At 39.9% G+C, this 16,518-nt stretch overlaps 1 protein-coding gene across 2 annotated transcripts in view; it reads right to left on the reverse strand.

The window, feature by feature from the left end:
* si:ch1073-396h14.1 (disintegrin and metalloproteinase domain-containing protein 10) overlaps positions 1 to 12,314 on the reverse strand; it is a 37,896-nt gene extending 25,582 nt beyond the window's left edge. The window contains exons 1-4 of one of the 2 annotated variants that reach the window (XM_061738200.1): positions 12,113 to 12,314; positions 8,289 to 8,436; positions 7,945 to 8,063; positions 5,653 to 5,808 (exon numbers count right to left, since the gene is read on the reverse strand). In XM_061738200.1, coding sequence (XP_061594184.1) covers positions 5,653 to 5,808; positions 7,945 to 8,063; positions 8,289 to 8,436; positions 12,113 to 12,173 — 484 coding nt within the window. In that variant the 5' untranslated portion in view covers positions 12,174 to 12,314. Of the gene's footprint in view, positions 1 to 5,652; positions 5,809 to 7,944; positions 8,064 to 8,288; positions 8,440 to 12,112 lie in introns of both variants that reach the window. The other variant, XM_061738199.1, reaches the window with a different exon arrangement.
* Positions 12,315 to 16,518: the final 4,204 nt, after the last annotated feature.

Raw genomic sequence — 16,518 nt, forward strand, 5'->3', positions numbered from 1 at the left:
TATGAAAATTGACTTTGTGATGCAAAGCTGTTCTTTATTTATTTTTAAATACATTTCAGACTAGTAAGGGTGAGAAAGAGTGAACTGCACATCCATTCATTTTGGGAATCCTTGTGCAATGAATGTTGGTGCAGTATGAGCTACAGTTTGTTATTCAGTTTAAGTATAATACAAATATTGTATTATGATGTAGCATTGATCCATTAACCCATTAACATCTGTTTCCCTTGGTTTGGGTTGTTGGGGGAGCAGCCTGAGCAGAGAGGTCCAGAACTCCCTCTCCCCGGCCGCCTCTTCCAGTTCATTCAGAAGTACGTTCCCAGGACAGCCGGGAAATATAATATCTCCAGCTTGTCCTGGACCGGCCTTGGGAACTTCCCCCGGTTGGACATGCACCTCCCAAGGGAAGCATCCAGGAGTCCTCCTAACCAGATGCTCAAACCACCTCAACTGGCTCCTGTCGATGTGGAGGAGCATCTCTTATGTCTTGTTTCCACTTGCCCTACAGGCTTTATTTGCCCAATAGTGAATTGAAATGTGAAATCCACAGGATACATAGACTGGTGGGGAGAAAAGCCTTTGTACTTTAAAAAAAAAGTGTCTTCGTAATATGACTACGAAGAATTCTTCCTTCCTGCCTTCACCGGGAGGTTTCACAGTCACGTCCATCTGGGAGGAGACCTCAAGATTGATCGCGCAGGAGTAACTGAATATCTCATGATGGTGTGCAAAGAGGCTCCTTGGTGAGCTGCAGGTCATACACTAACATCTGCAGGCACTTTGTCAATGCAAAAGTTACATTTGGAAATCAGACGGGCGTCTGGTGTGGGAGGTCTGACGAACCAGCCGGTAGAAACGCTGCTATCGGTGCTGGTTTGATTTCACTAAAACAGCAATGCGATTTGCAATACCTTAGAGACGCCTGCCTCGTTTAAAACTGATGAAGTAATGATTGGATTGCAGTCTTGAGACCAGTGTTGAAAGCCACAGAATTTCACAAAAACACAAGAGCTCAAAAGATACTGCAGCAAAGGTTCATTAGGTTTATGGTCACAGATTGTAGAGAATCTACACAACCTGTAATATGAAGGGAAGTGAATGTACATGTGAAGTAAATTAGTATGTTCACGAGCACTGTGGTTGTAGTGGATGCAAGTTCCACACTGAGAGAGTAAAACTGCATAAAACCTACTTTCACGTGACATTTACCGCAATGTGAAAAGAGCAAAACTGGGAAATCTTTAACCAATTAACAAACTCTCTAAATAAGTCAAAAGAAAGGCAACACATGACTGAGTCACACCATCATCCTCAAGTCCTCCAGCCAATCACGGCCTCACAACTCAGTCTATGTATGGCATGAGTGGGGGTGGGGTGGACACAGCGGACTAAAAGCCGGGTGTTGACCCAGAAGTATTTGCAGACCTCTCCTCTGGCCTTTGGTCTCATCTCCATCCTCTCAGCTACCCTGGAGATCAAGCTCTTTGACACGTGAAGTCAAGCACGCCGCTTATTTAATCTTTTAACAGGCATCTGTCTGAGCCACGTGTGTGATTGCAGTGACCTAATAATCAGTTAATCAGTCAAAACGCCTGTGATGTCAGCAAGTGTAAGAAAGGAAGAATTTCCCCAGATGAAAAATCTGTGTCATGTTTCAGCCAAGACTCCTGTTTCCAGCAGCTGTTGGAAACCACTCCTTTAGCAAAGCATGATGTGGTGGGCTGATGCCAAAGGTTGAGGTCTCAATTCACCCTTGAATGTTGTGACTACAGAACTGCTTCAATGAAATTTCAACACCAAAACATAATCACAGTACTTTTACAGTCTTGAATCTATTCTTTAGTCCATAAATGTTTCCAGTGTATATGGTGTTTAGAGGGCCCTGAGTATTGAAAAGTGAGTAGTTAAACCAGAATATGGCCGCGTAACAGCTTCCTTAAGCATGTCCAAGTTCTGCCAAGGCTAGTTTAGTGCAGTTCATAGTAAAAGTGCCTTGTGTGGTCCTTGGACTAGAAAGGAGCAACAACATTGTTGTTGAAGTCTAACAATCCTGACTCAAAGTTGTATTTCTTCTGTGTACAATATTTATATCATGTTGATAGCTGTGTCAAATTAATTGCACATTTCTTGGCAAAGTTGTGCTGATATAAGCCCTTTTCTCTATAGGAAGCCTGTAAAACAAAGATGCATCCCACTTCTGTGAATATGTTATTTTATTTTCTAAACAATATATATGAAAATCGAGAGCCACTTTCAGAATCCAAGGGTCAACATGCCACATCTCCTTCTATGAGACCTGGAGGAGGAGGTTGGAGGGAGCGAGGTCGGGGCGTCTCTGCATAACCTGCTGCTAAGCAGAGCCTTTGAGTCAAACCTGAATGAGCGGAAGTTAATGGATGCATAGATGCACGTATGGGTGGATACATGCAAACCAAGCTGTCTTCAGCTTTCAGAGCAAAATTTTCCTAATTTCTTAAATCACGGTATCAGAACAAGCTCAAACCAATACTCAAATCCAAAATACTGAGAGGATTTTCTCATACTGATACTGCACAAAGAGCCTAGACAGCACCAGACATTTCTCAAATCCTGTGGGCAACCAAGAGCATTACAAAGAAATGTGTTTGGGATCCCTTACAGGGCAGCTCAAGCAACTCTCTAGTATGAGACCTAATTCAATGATCTTCACACAATCAAGATCATATAACAAAAAAACACATGTTTTGAAGGCTGTATCAGTGACAGTATAATCAAGTCAAAAGTCTCACAGCATGAAGAAAGAAACAAGTCCGAAGTGAATTTTGCATCCTTTCTTTCTGAACGCTTTTCAGACTCTAAACAGTAAGACATTCAATATATGTTTGGACAGTTATTCATCTGAGCCCTGAGCAGACAGCTCATATACAGGTATGACTGTTGTGTAGTACATGGTTGCCAGAGACATTTCCGGGCAGGTCTTTGCAGATTTGTTCTATCTTATGCTGTGTGTATCACAAAGGCCAATTTGGCTGGTTCAAAAAATCATCCAGTTATGAGCTCTCAATTGCAAATTAACTTCAAGTTTGAGAAATTCAGTCCTTGTGACAGGTCCACACTAACAGACTTTAATAATTGTAGCAGATTTTCAAAATGTAAAGGACCACACATATGACTATGAAACATTTACAGACGTAACAGTTTGCTGTCGTGGGTGGAACGCTCCGATACGACCCGGACAAATCAAGCAGGATTCAGTCCCGACTGTGAACGCATCAAACAACACAAAATCTTCTGTACTCAAATGCAACTTAAGTGAACACAAAGATGACTGACAACGAGGATGACAAAATGACTGCAATAGTGCTTGGATATTTTTTGTTTTAATCTAGAACTTAAAAAATTTGGGGCTGCTGGATGAAACTTTAGAGATGATATAACCTGATTGCAGATTTTGCACCAATTTTCAAAAGTAAAGCGCACGTCAGTTTACAATCTTCCAACCAGATTTTGTCTCTCTTAACCTCATAGCACAGAGAAATCTAGTCAGAGTCTGTGGCGTGATCAAGAAGTCCCAGGATCCCTTCAGAATGAGAGGATTTCCACCAAACCAGTGACGCTTATCTTGTAGTACGTGTCAAGCTTTAAGAAGTGGAGGCAATTGTGAGTTGTTTTTTTTTAATGGTGGGGATTTAATATGATGCAATTTTGTTTCCACTACATCAAAATTACCTCAGCCTACCAAAATAGGCAAGAGCACCCATATCTATCTACATTAAACATCAGCACAAACAAGAATGTTGATTTCTTCCTGACATAAAATCTCATTATTGTTTGAGATCCGATGTGACATCATAAACTTTTACCCTCCCTGGTTTCGATATGATCTTTGGGGAAAGTTCCTGGGAGGGTTAAAAGGTTCTTTAATTTCCGTCAATTTCCTCCGTAGTCTGTCTGACTGCAGAATGGTGGAGTCCAAAATCGGTACCAATTGTTTGTTTTTTTAAACTTTTCCAGGAATAAAACATCAACAAGGGATTTGATACGATCATAAGGAATCCTTGAAGCACTCCCTCATACATGACTGAGAGGCAATGTGGTTTTTAAAATTGAAAAACATCTTTGTGACAAATAGAGTGACAGGGAGGTTCAAACGAGGTTCTAGAAGAAGATATCCCCAAATGTGAGAATAAAAATAAAAAAATTCACCTTTACCTCCTTTAATACATCCATATGGACAGGAATCATCGTTAATGTATAATTTCTCTGATTATTTAGGGAACAAGTTTTTACGTAATATCTCAATACTGCTATTTGCGGTTCAACACCTGTAATCATTTCATTGATTAAAACAAGTGTTTAACATTATACATATGTATTAATTGCAGCCAGTTGTCCCAATATTTCTACACTGTTAATCTACAAAAAAAGTGCCCTTTAGCCCAGATCCCACGGGCCCCCAATATCCCATGGGATTTATAGTTTCTTGCATGGAACCCATGGACCCCAGAAGACAACCACAGGAAGGGAAAATACACACATTATGTCAATGTCTTAAGCCCTAATTTACCACCTTGTTTGGAGCCTTTGTACGTCTACTGTATTGTCACATCTAGATCTTTCACGGCTTCCTGCTGATGTGCCGGCCCGTACATGAAAGAACAGGATGCCGGCCGCAGCATTTACCAAAGTGACGTTTTTCTACAGCTCAGAACCAAGATATGGCGTGTGGAGAGGAGATGAAGGCAGCCAGAGAGTCTGTGTAGATTCAAGGACAAACACTTGGGGAGGGGGCTTGTCGGCGAGGAGGGGGTTCTGGCACAATCTGCGCTAAGTTTCCAGTAAAATGCTTTCTTGGAACTAATCTAGTACTAATGGAAATATGTCCAGGCAGCCAGGGGATCACACACACCCAGAAATACACATGCACAGCCCCGTATTGACAGATTTGTGATGACTTCCATCTGGCAAAATCACAAACATAATCAGAAAGCCATCAAGATTTCATTTTAATCAGTCGTCAAAGAAACTGTTTCCAAAAACTTCCAATATCTCTAGAAACTTGATGTACTGATCTTTTCTTTTTCTCTCTCTCTCTCTCTCTCTCTCTGCCTTTTAGGAACTTGCATCATATTATTCTCTTCTTTTGCTGCACTTCCTCCCTCTTTCATCCTTCTCATTTGCTTTCATACCTTCATCTTTAAATCACTTCACTTTTACTCCTCCTCTAACAAGATTTACACCAGCTTCTGAGGTAGGGAGAGCCTCATCCCGCCTCGAGATAGTCTCTAATGATACAGTAACTCCTTTCCCACTACATAGTTTACTGACCAGCAGTAACTACAGCTGGGGGCTGCAGATATTGTAGAAGACAAGAGCAATGGGGACATGTCACAGCGGGGAAGAAACGTGTTGCAGTGTTTGTTTGTCTTTCTCTGAGACTGCCAAGAAGGCTGCAGATCATTCTGTTGAAACAGATCAATGTAGCAAAGAGTCTTTTTGAGCCTGTCCTTGGCTGGGTCTGGAAAACTGTCTATGGCCGCGAGGCGTAATTTGGATGCTTTCTGTCTCCAGACATACGTGCATAAGTTTTATTTTCTTATGCTGGAAACTGTCGGAAAGCAACCACCTTTTTACATTTTTTGCAATTTTTTTGCCCAGTGAAAGCAGTCTTACCCAAGTCATCCTCGTGGTAGATTATAGAGTGGTTATCTGTGGCGTTGTTGACGTATCTGTGGACCGGCTCTACGTGATAAGTGCCTTTGTTAGTGTGGATGGTTCCCTCGAACTGCCCCTGCAACACAGAGCCATGGCAGGCTGAACCCTGTTCACCTGCAACACCAAGTCAGGAGAGATAATATGGTATGATTAGAAAGATGAAAAAGAGCAATTCTTACTGATGAATCCATACACCAACCACCTCATTAGATTCATGTTACCAGTACTGCGATGAACAACCTTCTGCCTTGGGAATTCCCCTAAAGTGACACTAAAAAGTATTTCTTTGAAAAAAGTATCACTTTTAACTTTGTTTGAAAGACTAATTGATGACTTTTAGGCATGGAAACTTTAACATGGTGGCTGACGGAGATGGAGTCAGCCTCCACTGGTTCATAACGGATGTGGAAGTTACTCCCTGGGTTACACATTGACTATGATGATCAATGATGGATGTAAGAGGATGCCAGCTCACAGGGCTGCAGTTGACATCAAAGCAGAGTCAACATAGAGAACCAAGAAGGTAATAAAGGATGAGGGGATGAGAGAATGGCTGAGTATGGGACTGAATACTCGTAGATTTATATCACCTTTCTTTGATTTGATTTGATTTGATTTGTTTATTTGCACAACATGAAAAATGGTACAAAAGTTAGAATGAATATAAAAGCATGAAAATATGTGCAGGTGAGAAAGGAAGCCCTAAATGGGCTTATTCAAAGTTCTCACCAGGATAATACATTACATTATAAAATCAGCAAGTACAAAAACAGCGTTCAAATAAGATGGATATTTCCAAACAATTTCTCGGTTGGATGAGTGTGTGTGCTTGCGTGTGAGCATGCACATGTGTGTTTGTATGTGTGTGTGTGTGTGTGTGCGTGTGTATGTGCACGTGCAGAAGTGAGTCCACATTAAGTGGAAGCACTTCTATACGCTTGATCCATAAGGCTGGTCTTCAATCTCTGTTTACTGTAAAACTACTAATAGACAGTGAAGATTTAGCAATAAGTATATGCGAATTCCAGAGTGAGGAACCTCTGTCTTTGATGGAGAACTGACTGCTATTGGTACGACTGAATGAAGAATGGAGATCCTCAGATTGTCTATTATAGTTATGAATTTGTGAATTGATCTTAAAAAAATCTTTGAAAGTACTTGGAAGCATATTTGCAAGATAAGTGCATTTGTAAATGAAAGCACATGATTGGAGTATGTTAATATCATAGATGGATAATAAATTTAATTTTTTAAACAATTGTGATGCTCAATTTAAACCCAAACAAATCTCTTAGCCTAAATGCATGAAGCTGCTGTCATGTGATTGGTTCAGCTGAGTATGGTACCTAATAAAGTGGCTGGTGAGTATAAAAGAAACAAGATACAGGATTTAAATAGAATCAATAGAACATATAAAGTATCAGTCATTTTAATGTTGGAGTCCACTTATTGTAAATGTGTACGTATTTTATCTAAGTGATGAGCAAAGGGTTAGAAAAATAGATGCCGAATAACAACAGAGGTGTCAAAAGTATTCACATTCATGACTCAGGTAGAAGTATAGATACTAGAGTTTAAAAATACTCCTGTAGAAGTTGAAGTATCAACTCAAGTTTTTTACTCAAGTAAAAGTATAAAAGTACTGGTTTCAAAACTACTTAAAGTATAAAAGTAAAAGTAATGTAAGGGGGAAAAAAGCCATTAAGGACAAAAGCCATTGAAATGAATGAATCTTAGTATAATGCAAATATATTAAATAACCATATATGTGTACTATTGAGCATTAACATGTGTTTCAGAGAGCAGAAGATATGATGACTACTTGCCTATTAGTATTGTAAAGGTGCAAAAAGTCAAACTTCAGAGGCATGTTATCATTTATCCTAACCTTTATTGGAATGTACATCCAAGTTTAGTTGCAGGAATCTGAGGGCAACGGATGTAAGAACAAAACTGGACAAGAACATCTGAAACAACCACAACCAAATTCACTCTATCCAGATGGAGCAATTTAACTGGATAGTTTTTTCTTAAAGGCCGAAATGAAATAGAGTAACAAGGCTGTTTTTAAAATGTAAGGAGTAAAAAGTACAGATAATTGCGTGAAAATGTAAGGAGTAAAAGTAAAAAGTCGTCTGGAAAAATAATTACTCCAGTGAAGTATAGATAACCCAAATTTCTACTTAAGTAAGGTAACAAAGTATTTGTACTTTGTTACTTGACACCTCTGGATAACAATATCATACCCACCCTCAAGTGTTCCTGAATAAATGTGCGAGAGGTCAGCTGCTGCGGGGCCGTTTTCAGTGACCACCGTGAATTCTTCTGGAAATGTCCCTGCATCTTGCCTCAGAAGCAGATGGAAAGTTCTGAAAGAGACAAAAACACAAACAGCTTGCAGATGTGATCAAAGCATTGTAGTATTGCAGGAAGTATGCAGATCTATCACAAAGCCTGCAAATGTGGACTAATAAGTGACTAATGGCTGACATGTGTTATGGTTTTACAGTTAAAAGAGGCTGCTCAGAAGGAGAAATGCTGTTCACTTATGAGTGCTTTTGAAGCTGTTGTCCATGAGAGAGAAACAAAGTTACCTGTGAAAAGCTGTGAAATCCAAATGCAGTGTTGACTCCTGAGGTTGCGTGGCCCTCCTGGCTCTTAAGTGCTTCCTGTGAAGATCCTCTCGGTCGTATGACAAGACCTCATAATGTGTCAAATACGGGCTGATGCTGCTCACGGCGCCTGCTGGGAGACAGAGAGGACACAGATTCCTTAGTTGGATGTGATTCGTGTTATTTGTCTTTTTTGTGGGTATATTTTTAAGCTGAGACAAAAATTCTGATGAATTTGTCATGTGTAGGACCCACACTACAAAGAAAAGTAAGTTGGAAAGGTCAGCACACAGAACAGAAGGAAAACATATCAGATCAAAGAGGACGAGTGCAGAGTCTGAAAACATTATTCTTCAGTGCTGTCAACTTGTAATCACAAGCTGATTCTTGCTTCATGTCAACATAAAGTTTGTCTTGTTCTGATAACTGCTGGACTCGTTTGTAATCACTAAAACACACTTTCATGTTTGAGGAATATTTCACTTCTATCAATCGATGGTGGGAAGTGTAAACCTTCGTTAGAGACAAAACAATGTGAATCAAAACAGTGTGAATATGCGTTTATAACAAAACTGTAATTCATTTTAGCACTTGGGGCAATCAAGCTATTTTAAGCCTCTGACAACATTCAAAAATGTTATTCCTCTTCAGTGATGGTGTGGATGGGGTCTCCATTTGAACATGCTGGTTGAAGCAGGGATACGGCGTTCACCTAACCTCTGATTTGGGAGAGAAAATATATTTTGCTCCTATGAAATAACTTCAGAAAACAAGACTCACGCCTTAACTTGGTGTTCCTCCAACAGTCACAGCAGCTTTCATGAAAACTGAAATCTTTCATGCTCCAACAATCCCAATGCTCACAAGTCTGACTTCAAACCTGAGTTATGAACATGTTAATTCATCCTGTCAGAAGGAAACAAAACGCAAACTTCTCAAGATAAAACAGCTTTGTTACCTTGAGATAATGATTGGCACATGATGTCATGACAACGCAGCTGAAGTAAAAAGCTGCTGACACAGCCATTTCTGGTTTCCAGGGAATTTTAAGAATTACGCACTTACTGTACAGCTCCAGCTCCCACTATAACGATAAATAATTGGCTTTTGCCAGACCTTCACAGCTTGCAGAAGGAAACCTGATAAGCTACTCCACTCTTATCGCTTATGTTTACAATCATAACTGGCAAAACTCTTATCTATTCAAATATTTAAAAGTAACTGACTGGACTTTGCCACTTGTACAAAATCATTACCCATGAAGGATGTAAAAGATTAGTTTGGCTCCTTTAATGCCTTTAATTTTATGGACTAGCTTGCTGTTATGGAGCTAGAACAGTCTCATAATTCACAAATGCACAGGACAAGTTTTACAAATGCACAGACCGATTTGCAAATACACACACCGTTTCATACATGCACAGAACAATTCACACGTGCGTAGGACAAGATATACAAATGTATTTTTGATGCACACACAAATATAACCTGATTTACAAACGTTTTTTTGTCTGTGAGCTGCGCTGGATTTGTGTGTGAGTTTTGAGACTCCTCTGACGTGACTCGATCCACAAATACGTTTTTTTTAACACGGAAGGATCTGCAACCAATCAGATTAAAGGGGCGGATACACCTGCTGTTTGAACTGCGTTCGCTTAGAAAAGTGATTCATATTTCGAGTTGGTGGAGTAAAGACAAATAAACAGCAACAGGAGATAAAAGATAAATAAACAGGATGGAGAGGAGATCACTGTTCTGATTTTCTTGTGATCTAAAGAAAACAGCGCGATCAGAGATGGTTTGTCGGGCTGTTCAACCAGAGCTGTCAGGAAACTGCACTCCAAGTCCTGCCGATGCAGCAACTGATGATGAAAAACAGCGGAGATATTTATGTATTTGCTCCGTTTGGTTTGACTACGTGTTACATGGGATTGTCCCGCTGATTCAGAACCAGACAGACCAGCAGCTGCTGCGGTACCTGACGGACGAGCTGCAGCGGCCAGGTGGAGCAGCACGCACATGTCAGGAGATTAATTTACCGAAATATCTGGAGTAAAGTCGGTATCAGTCGACTGATAAACGAAGAACCTCTGTATCCAGCTCAGATGTTTGATGATCGGTGGACTAAACCCCGAACAGCATCATCACGGCTGCATCTTCCCATGCATGACTCTGCACCGGGAATGTGTTGATCTGCCACCGCTGTTCTGACACATGTTTGTCTCTGTGTGGTGGCAATGTCACATCATGAATGTGAGGATAACAGCTGCTTGTTTCTGACCTCCACGTCTGGTCACTGTGGTCAGCTGGTGTCTGACCGGGACCAGCGCCACTCGCGGCCAGAGCCAGAACGACCTGCAGCAATATTCACCCCCGTCAACAGGCTCGTTCTCCTGAAAGACACCTGTAGTTCAAATACATACACACTCTGCTGTTTTTCATCATCAGTTGCTGCATCGGCAGGACTTGGAGTGCAGTCTCCTGACGGCTCTGGTTGAACGGCCCCACAAACCATCTCAGATCGCGCTGTTTTCTTTACCAAGAAGATCACAAGAAAATCAGAACAGTGATCTCCTCTCCATCCTGTTTATTTATCTTTTATCTCCTGTTGCTGTTTATTTATCTTTACTCCACCAACTCGAAATATTAATCACTTTTCTAAGTGAACAGCGCTAACGCAGTTCAAACAGCAGGTGTATCCGCCCCTTTAATCTGATTGGTTTAGAGTAAGTCGTGTTTTATCCACTGCTCTGCGTCCCCCACGTGGGGTGCGCTCATATGATTGGCTGGAACAAATGAAGACATCTGATTGGTTGCAGATCATTCCGTGTTAAAAAAACCGTGTATTTGTGGATCGAGTCACGTCAGAGGAGTCTCAAAAGTCACACACAAATCCAGCGCAGCTCACAGACAAAAAAACGTTTGTAAATCAGGTTATATTTGTGTGTGCATCAAAAATACATTTGTATATCTTGTCCTACGCACGTGTGAATTGTTCTGTGCACGTGTGAAACGGTGTGTGTATTTGCAAATCGGTCTGTGCATTTGTAAAACTTGTCCTGTGCGTTTGTGAATTATGAGACTGTTCTAGCTCCATATGCTGTTGCTACAAATTTATTTTGTGTTTTAATAGGAAATGACTCATCCAGTAACTTTTGAATATTGAAAATACTCATAGTCTTTTGTTTTTGTCTTTAACAATAATAATAATAACTTGCATTTATGTAGGGCCTTTCAAGGTGTGACCGTATATTATTAAGTCGTATATTATTATAGTGTGAAGTGTCTTGCCCAAGGACACAACGACAGATGACTTCATTGTGTCTTCAGAGCTAATGTTCAGGTCAACAACATGTTGATTGCAGAACACATTCCCTTTCCCAATAGGACCTATAAATTAAAGCAAAAACGTGAAATTGCAAATACCCTTAAAATCAATCTGCCAACTGCTGACTGCTTGTTGAGATTTGTGGTTAGCTGGAGAAAACCTTGAGAGTTGCTTCCACTTTCCCCAAAATGGTGCAACTGTGTTGCCCCGTCGTTGTGAGTCTTGTTTATCGAGGCAAAGCCTCGTGTCTGTTTTGTCTGCAGCTCCTTCGTATGACATTCCTGGGAGCACAGGTGGAGACATGTCCAGGGCCAGAGGAGGCCAGGCGGCAAGAGCTGTCCAAAACATTTCATACACCTACGCTCACCCAGCTCCTACAAACAGCCCACTTCTTCAAGTTGAGTTTGGAATAAGGGTGTATCATTCAGATACACACACAAAGACACGCACTGGCCTTCGTATTCCACTCCCACTCTACCTGAGATCCAGTGGTGGCAGTCGACCAGCAGCAGCATCAGCCAGCAGCGTTGAACCAACATGGTTTCCTTACTGCCGTGATTTTGTCCTCCTTCCCTTTTGCTGTTCTTGGCTCATGTATGTTCTTCTTTTTCATCCTTTGTTTTTTACCTTCTCCCTTCACCAGTCTCCTACCTGCGGTCTTTCCACACTGGAATGTGACTCGACTCAAGCCGGCACTCAGCTATGAGCACTGACAGTGTGGAGAGGCATATTCAGACTTGTTTGTTCGCAGGCTCCACAGTTACAGGAATTCTTTGAAATCAAAGTTCAGGACTATAGTGATGAATTAAAGACAAAAAAAAGGAATTAATCACAGTTGTGATTTGAATTCACTTTGGAGTGTGAAAACCTGTCTCCACATTGTCACGATTATGCCTCAAGCTAAATGCTACCATTATTATATCAGCAAGTATTTACTATGTTCATCATAGTTCAGTGTTCACATGATATTTATTTTTATCTGTGAAACAAATGTGAAGGTCTGCTACACCTCTGATCCTGGTCCTGAAGTAGATCATGAAGTAAACTGTTCATGGAAAGTCACGTCTTCAAAATAAAATATTCCCTAGATTAATTAGTTATTTGTAATGAGTTTAAACTTTCTTTAGTGACCAAAATTACTTTATTTATAGAAGTTTTAAGTGAGAATGTAATATGTGTTGCAAATTAACGTTAGCACATATGGTGATGGTGCCAGTGAAAATAAATTACTATTTCAAATCTCCGACTCTTAACCTCTTAACCTTTCACTCAAATAATTGTGTAGAAAGGGTTGATACACACAACCTGAGGTGTTTTTAATCATATAACTGTCCAGACAGTGTCTAAAAATTACTGTTTGTATGGGTATCTCCTTTGGGTCACCGCAATCTTGCTCTAAGTCTGTACAAGTCGACTATTGATGCACAAACTCCTGTCAGGAATTCCTGGCCTCTGCTGTCATAAAACTGGATCAGAATTTAGACATCTATGAGAAAATAAACAAGTGTTAGAGATCATTAACTTTCCTCCTTGTGCATCTCATGACAGTAGTTTACAGGACATGTGCAGCAGCACTGAGATGAAAAATAGACATAAGACTTGTGTTTGTGTGTCACAGCATTTGCCACTCTGTCAGGATAAATGCCCCTCTTCTCCACAAGCCCCGCAAATCAACCTATACAGACATAAAACAGGAAGGAAGCAACCAGAAGGAGATGTCTGTAAACAGTCCTCTTCATAAACTTTCTGTACACTTCTAAAGTAAAAATTACTTCAATTTGTTTGTAGGGACCATATCAGTCCTATCACTGAGAGGGATTAACATTTGATGCTCATATGAGGCTTGAAGTGCTAATATTAATTTCCATTTTGCTGTCATTAATTCAATATTCTGTTTTCAATCACAAAACAGCCACAATTTATATCTTTTGGTACTGAACAAAAGTTTACCTTTCTCATCATCTACCAATAGACCCTATTGTTTTAAATCCTGAATGGTCCTTTATGTGTTAAAAGTTAAAGTATGTTGACAGATTCTGTTTTCTGTATCCTGTTGAAGGAAAAGGCCTCCCTCAGGACTGATTGGACTCTTGAGTGTTGGAGAAAGTGCTGACACATCCTGAATATGAAAAAGACCCAATCATTTGGATGATTCACTCTGTGTGAAAGGTATTTTATGGCTTAATTTTACACACAGTGTGACCATTTTAGAAGACTGAGGAACTAAAACACATTAAAAGGAACCATGACATCAGTTGGCCCTTGAATTCGGTAAATAGGCACAAAGGTTTTACTGCTTAAAATAAAAGCAACCTCTTCGACCTCTGCAAGAATAAATAGCACCAAGTGGGCAAAACAGGAAATTAAAGACGCTATTACGGAATTTTTCCTCATGTGTTTTTATTCAGATGTGCAGTGTTTTGAAAATAGACAGCAGTAAAGTGATTGAACTGTTCATACATCATCTTGTCTCATTGACATTTGCCTTAGTGGCACATGTTAAAGCACAGGCTATTTTGCATTGATTAAACACAAAGGGTAGTCAGATTCATTGTAATATATGTATATAAGTGTCTGGCTTCGGTGCAATGGGACCTTAATCAGACATTTACTGTTTTGTCATCACTGCTGTACGTGGTTTACGTGGCTATTTTAACTTAAACCATGATTATACTCAACTTCAGGAGGACATTGGTCATTTTTTACTTTTTAAGCTACTTCCACATAAGGTTAGTGTCCATCAGACCGCCACAAAGTTTGTAATTAGTTTAAAGGATACAGAAGTATACAACTTCCTTGAAAATGAGATAATGTTGTCTTGAGTATTTTGGGATTTGTTGAATGTCTGGAGGTTCTGAAGCGTCGTCATCAGACCATGACTGTGTGATCAGAAACCAAGCTACGATCCACAAAACTTTGAGAGATTATGTCCATTTTCACACATGACAAGTCCAGATATTCACCCGTACATGTATTAAATTTGGTCATCTCCAATTTGTAATCCAGCATGATGACATAGTTAGCTGAAGTCCAGAAATAAGTTCCACGTAAGACTTATAAATACCTTACATCCTTTTTTTTTTTAGCTTATGATGATGTCTAATGTAAAAATTCAACATTGCAACACTAAGTCCAATTCAACGATGCAGTTTGGGCTTTTATGCTAAAAGAGCATGTGGCTTTGGCTGCAGAGGAAGACCAGCTGTCAATCATTCAGGGTTGGTTGTAGGTTTGAGCCCTGGTTTCCCCCAGGATATATTTTGACTCTGATCAATACTTCAACACTAGAAAAGTACCATGTAGCTGCAGTGATATTAATTTAAAAAAGCTAACTGGAAAACAAGAGGATATCAATAATGGTCTTACATGGAACCTCTGGTCTCTGGGAGGAGAGTCCTGTGTTTGCAGGTGTGGACTGTGTTCTTTATACACACCTGACTTGCAAGATGCTCATGTCGATCCCTGCCCTAATGAGTAAAAGTAACACACACTGGAGGAAAGGTCCAAAAGTGATCTGGAAGCTTCCTTTCATTATCTTTTTTCCATGAATTGAGAAAGTTTCTAACATGTGCTGACAGATTACTCACAGGATGGTACGAAGCCAGAAGGGCTTCTGCGTGAAAATTGTTGATTTCACAGACAAATCAGACTGATTGCCTCAAACCCACAATTTCTGTATCAAGATAGCAAGAAATACTTTGCAGAGGTGTGAACAGGAGAAAAAAAATCTGGGAAACATGTTTTTCCCTCAAAGCACAATAAAATGTGGGATTTATATAGCTTGTAAATGTTGTTTTAAGTGAGCGAACCCAGCAGGGCGCGGGTGGAGGAGACGGCTCTTGCCAAATGGGATTCTGGTCAGGAAAAAACCTAATTATAAAATTGAATTCAGTCACCGATTTTAGTCAAGAAGTGGTGCAATGTAACATATGATGGATAAAGAGGTGCATTTTTTTGAGCAATTCTGTAATTTTTTTACCCCATTTGTGCCATCTGTTCATTGCATAATAGAGGACTTTAAAAGTTCAAAAGCTAAATACATCTGCTGAGTTACAGGTTTTTTTTCAGGCAGTTGCTGTCATGAAATAATCAATTTGTCTTTGAAGTCCCGGCTGGTTATGAGCTGTTACGATGTTATGTCTTGTCAACACACAAAATAAACTGTTTTAGTCTGACGCCGCTTAATAAAAGCTGCGCTCGGGGACTGAATGACACACCGGAGTCTGTCACTGGAAACCAAGTGAATCAGATGACATCTCATTTGTTATCATAGATTGCATAAGCAACTACGTTAACTTTTTTAAAATAATGTTTTCCTCTTTCTTTTGTTCTCTTCAAATAGTGCCATATGTCAGCACTGACTGTTTCTGCAAAGATTATCTGAGATTTACAAAGACAAACATTTCCATGTTTGCTGTTCAGTGGTACATTATTTGCGTATGCTCTGATGGGAACATGCTGTTAAAATGTCAGCTGGATGACTTACAAGTCAGCAATCGAGGAATATTGACTGGACAAATCGAGCAAATACATGCTGTACAAACAAACCTTTTGAGAGGAAGTGGCCCATTGATGATTGTTATGAATGAGCGGGTTTACGAGTCTGTTTGCAAGTAAACAGACTGAATTGCGATTTCATCTTATCACCCAGTCAATAGAAATCCTGTTAAACTAAACCGAATGGCTACAAATCCCACAGAACCTGACTGACAGTTAACACACTGCACTTCCATGGAGGAGATCCTGTATATTTACAGGATGGACCAGTTTATCATGTTTTAAAATTATCACTGTTTCATGTCTGAGTTCATATTTTTAAATATTTTGTCGAGCATTTAAAAGGGATTTGGATCTCCAAAGTCTAGAAGGCATCAAAAATAATGA

The sequence above is a fragment of the Cololabis saira genome, chromosome 13, assembly GCF_033807715.1.
Source record: "Cololabis saira isolate AMF1-May2022 chromosome 13, fColSai1.1, whole genome shotgun sequence".
Taxonomy (NCBI): domain Eukaryota; kingdom Metazoa; phylum Chordata; class Actinopteri; order Beloniformes; family Belonidae; genus Cololabis; species Cololabis saira.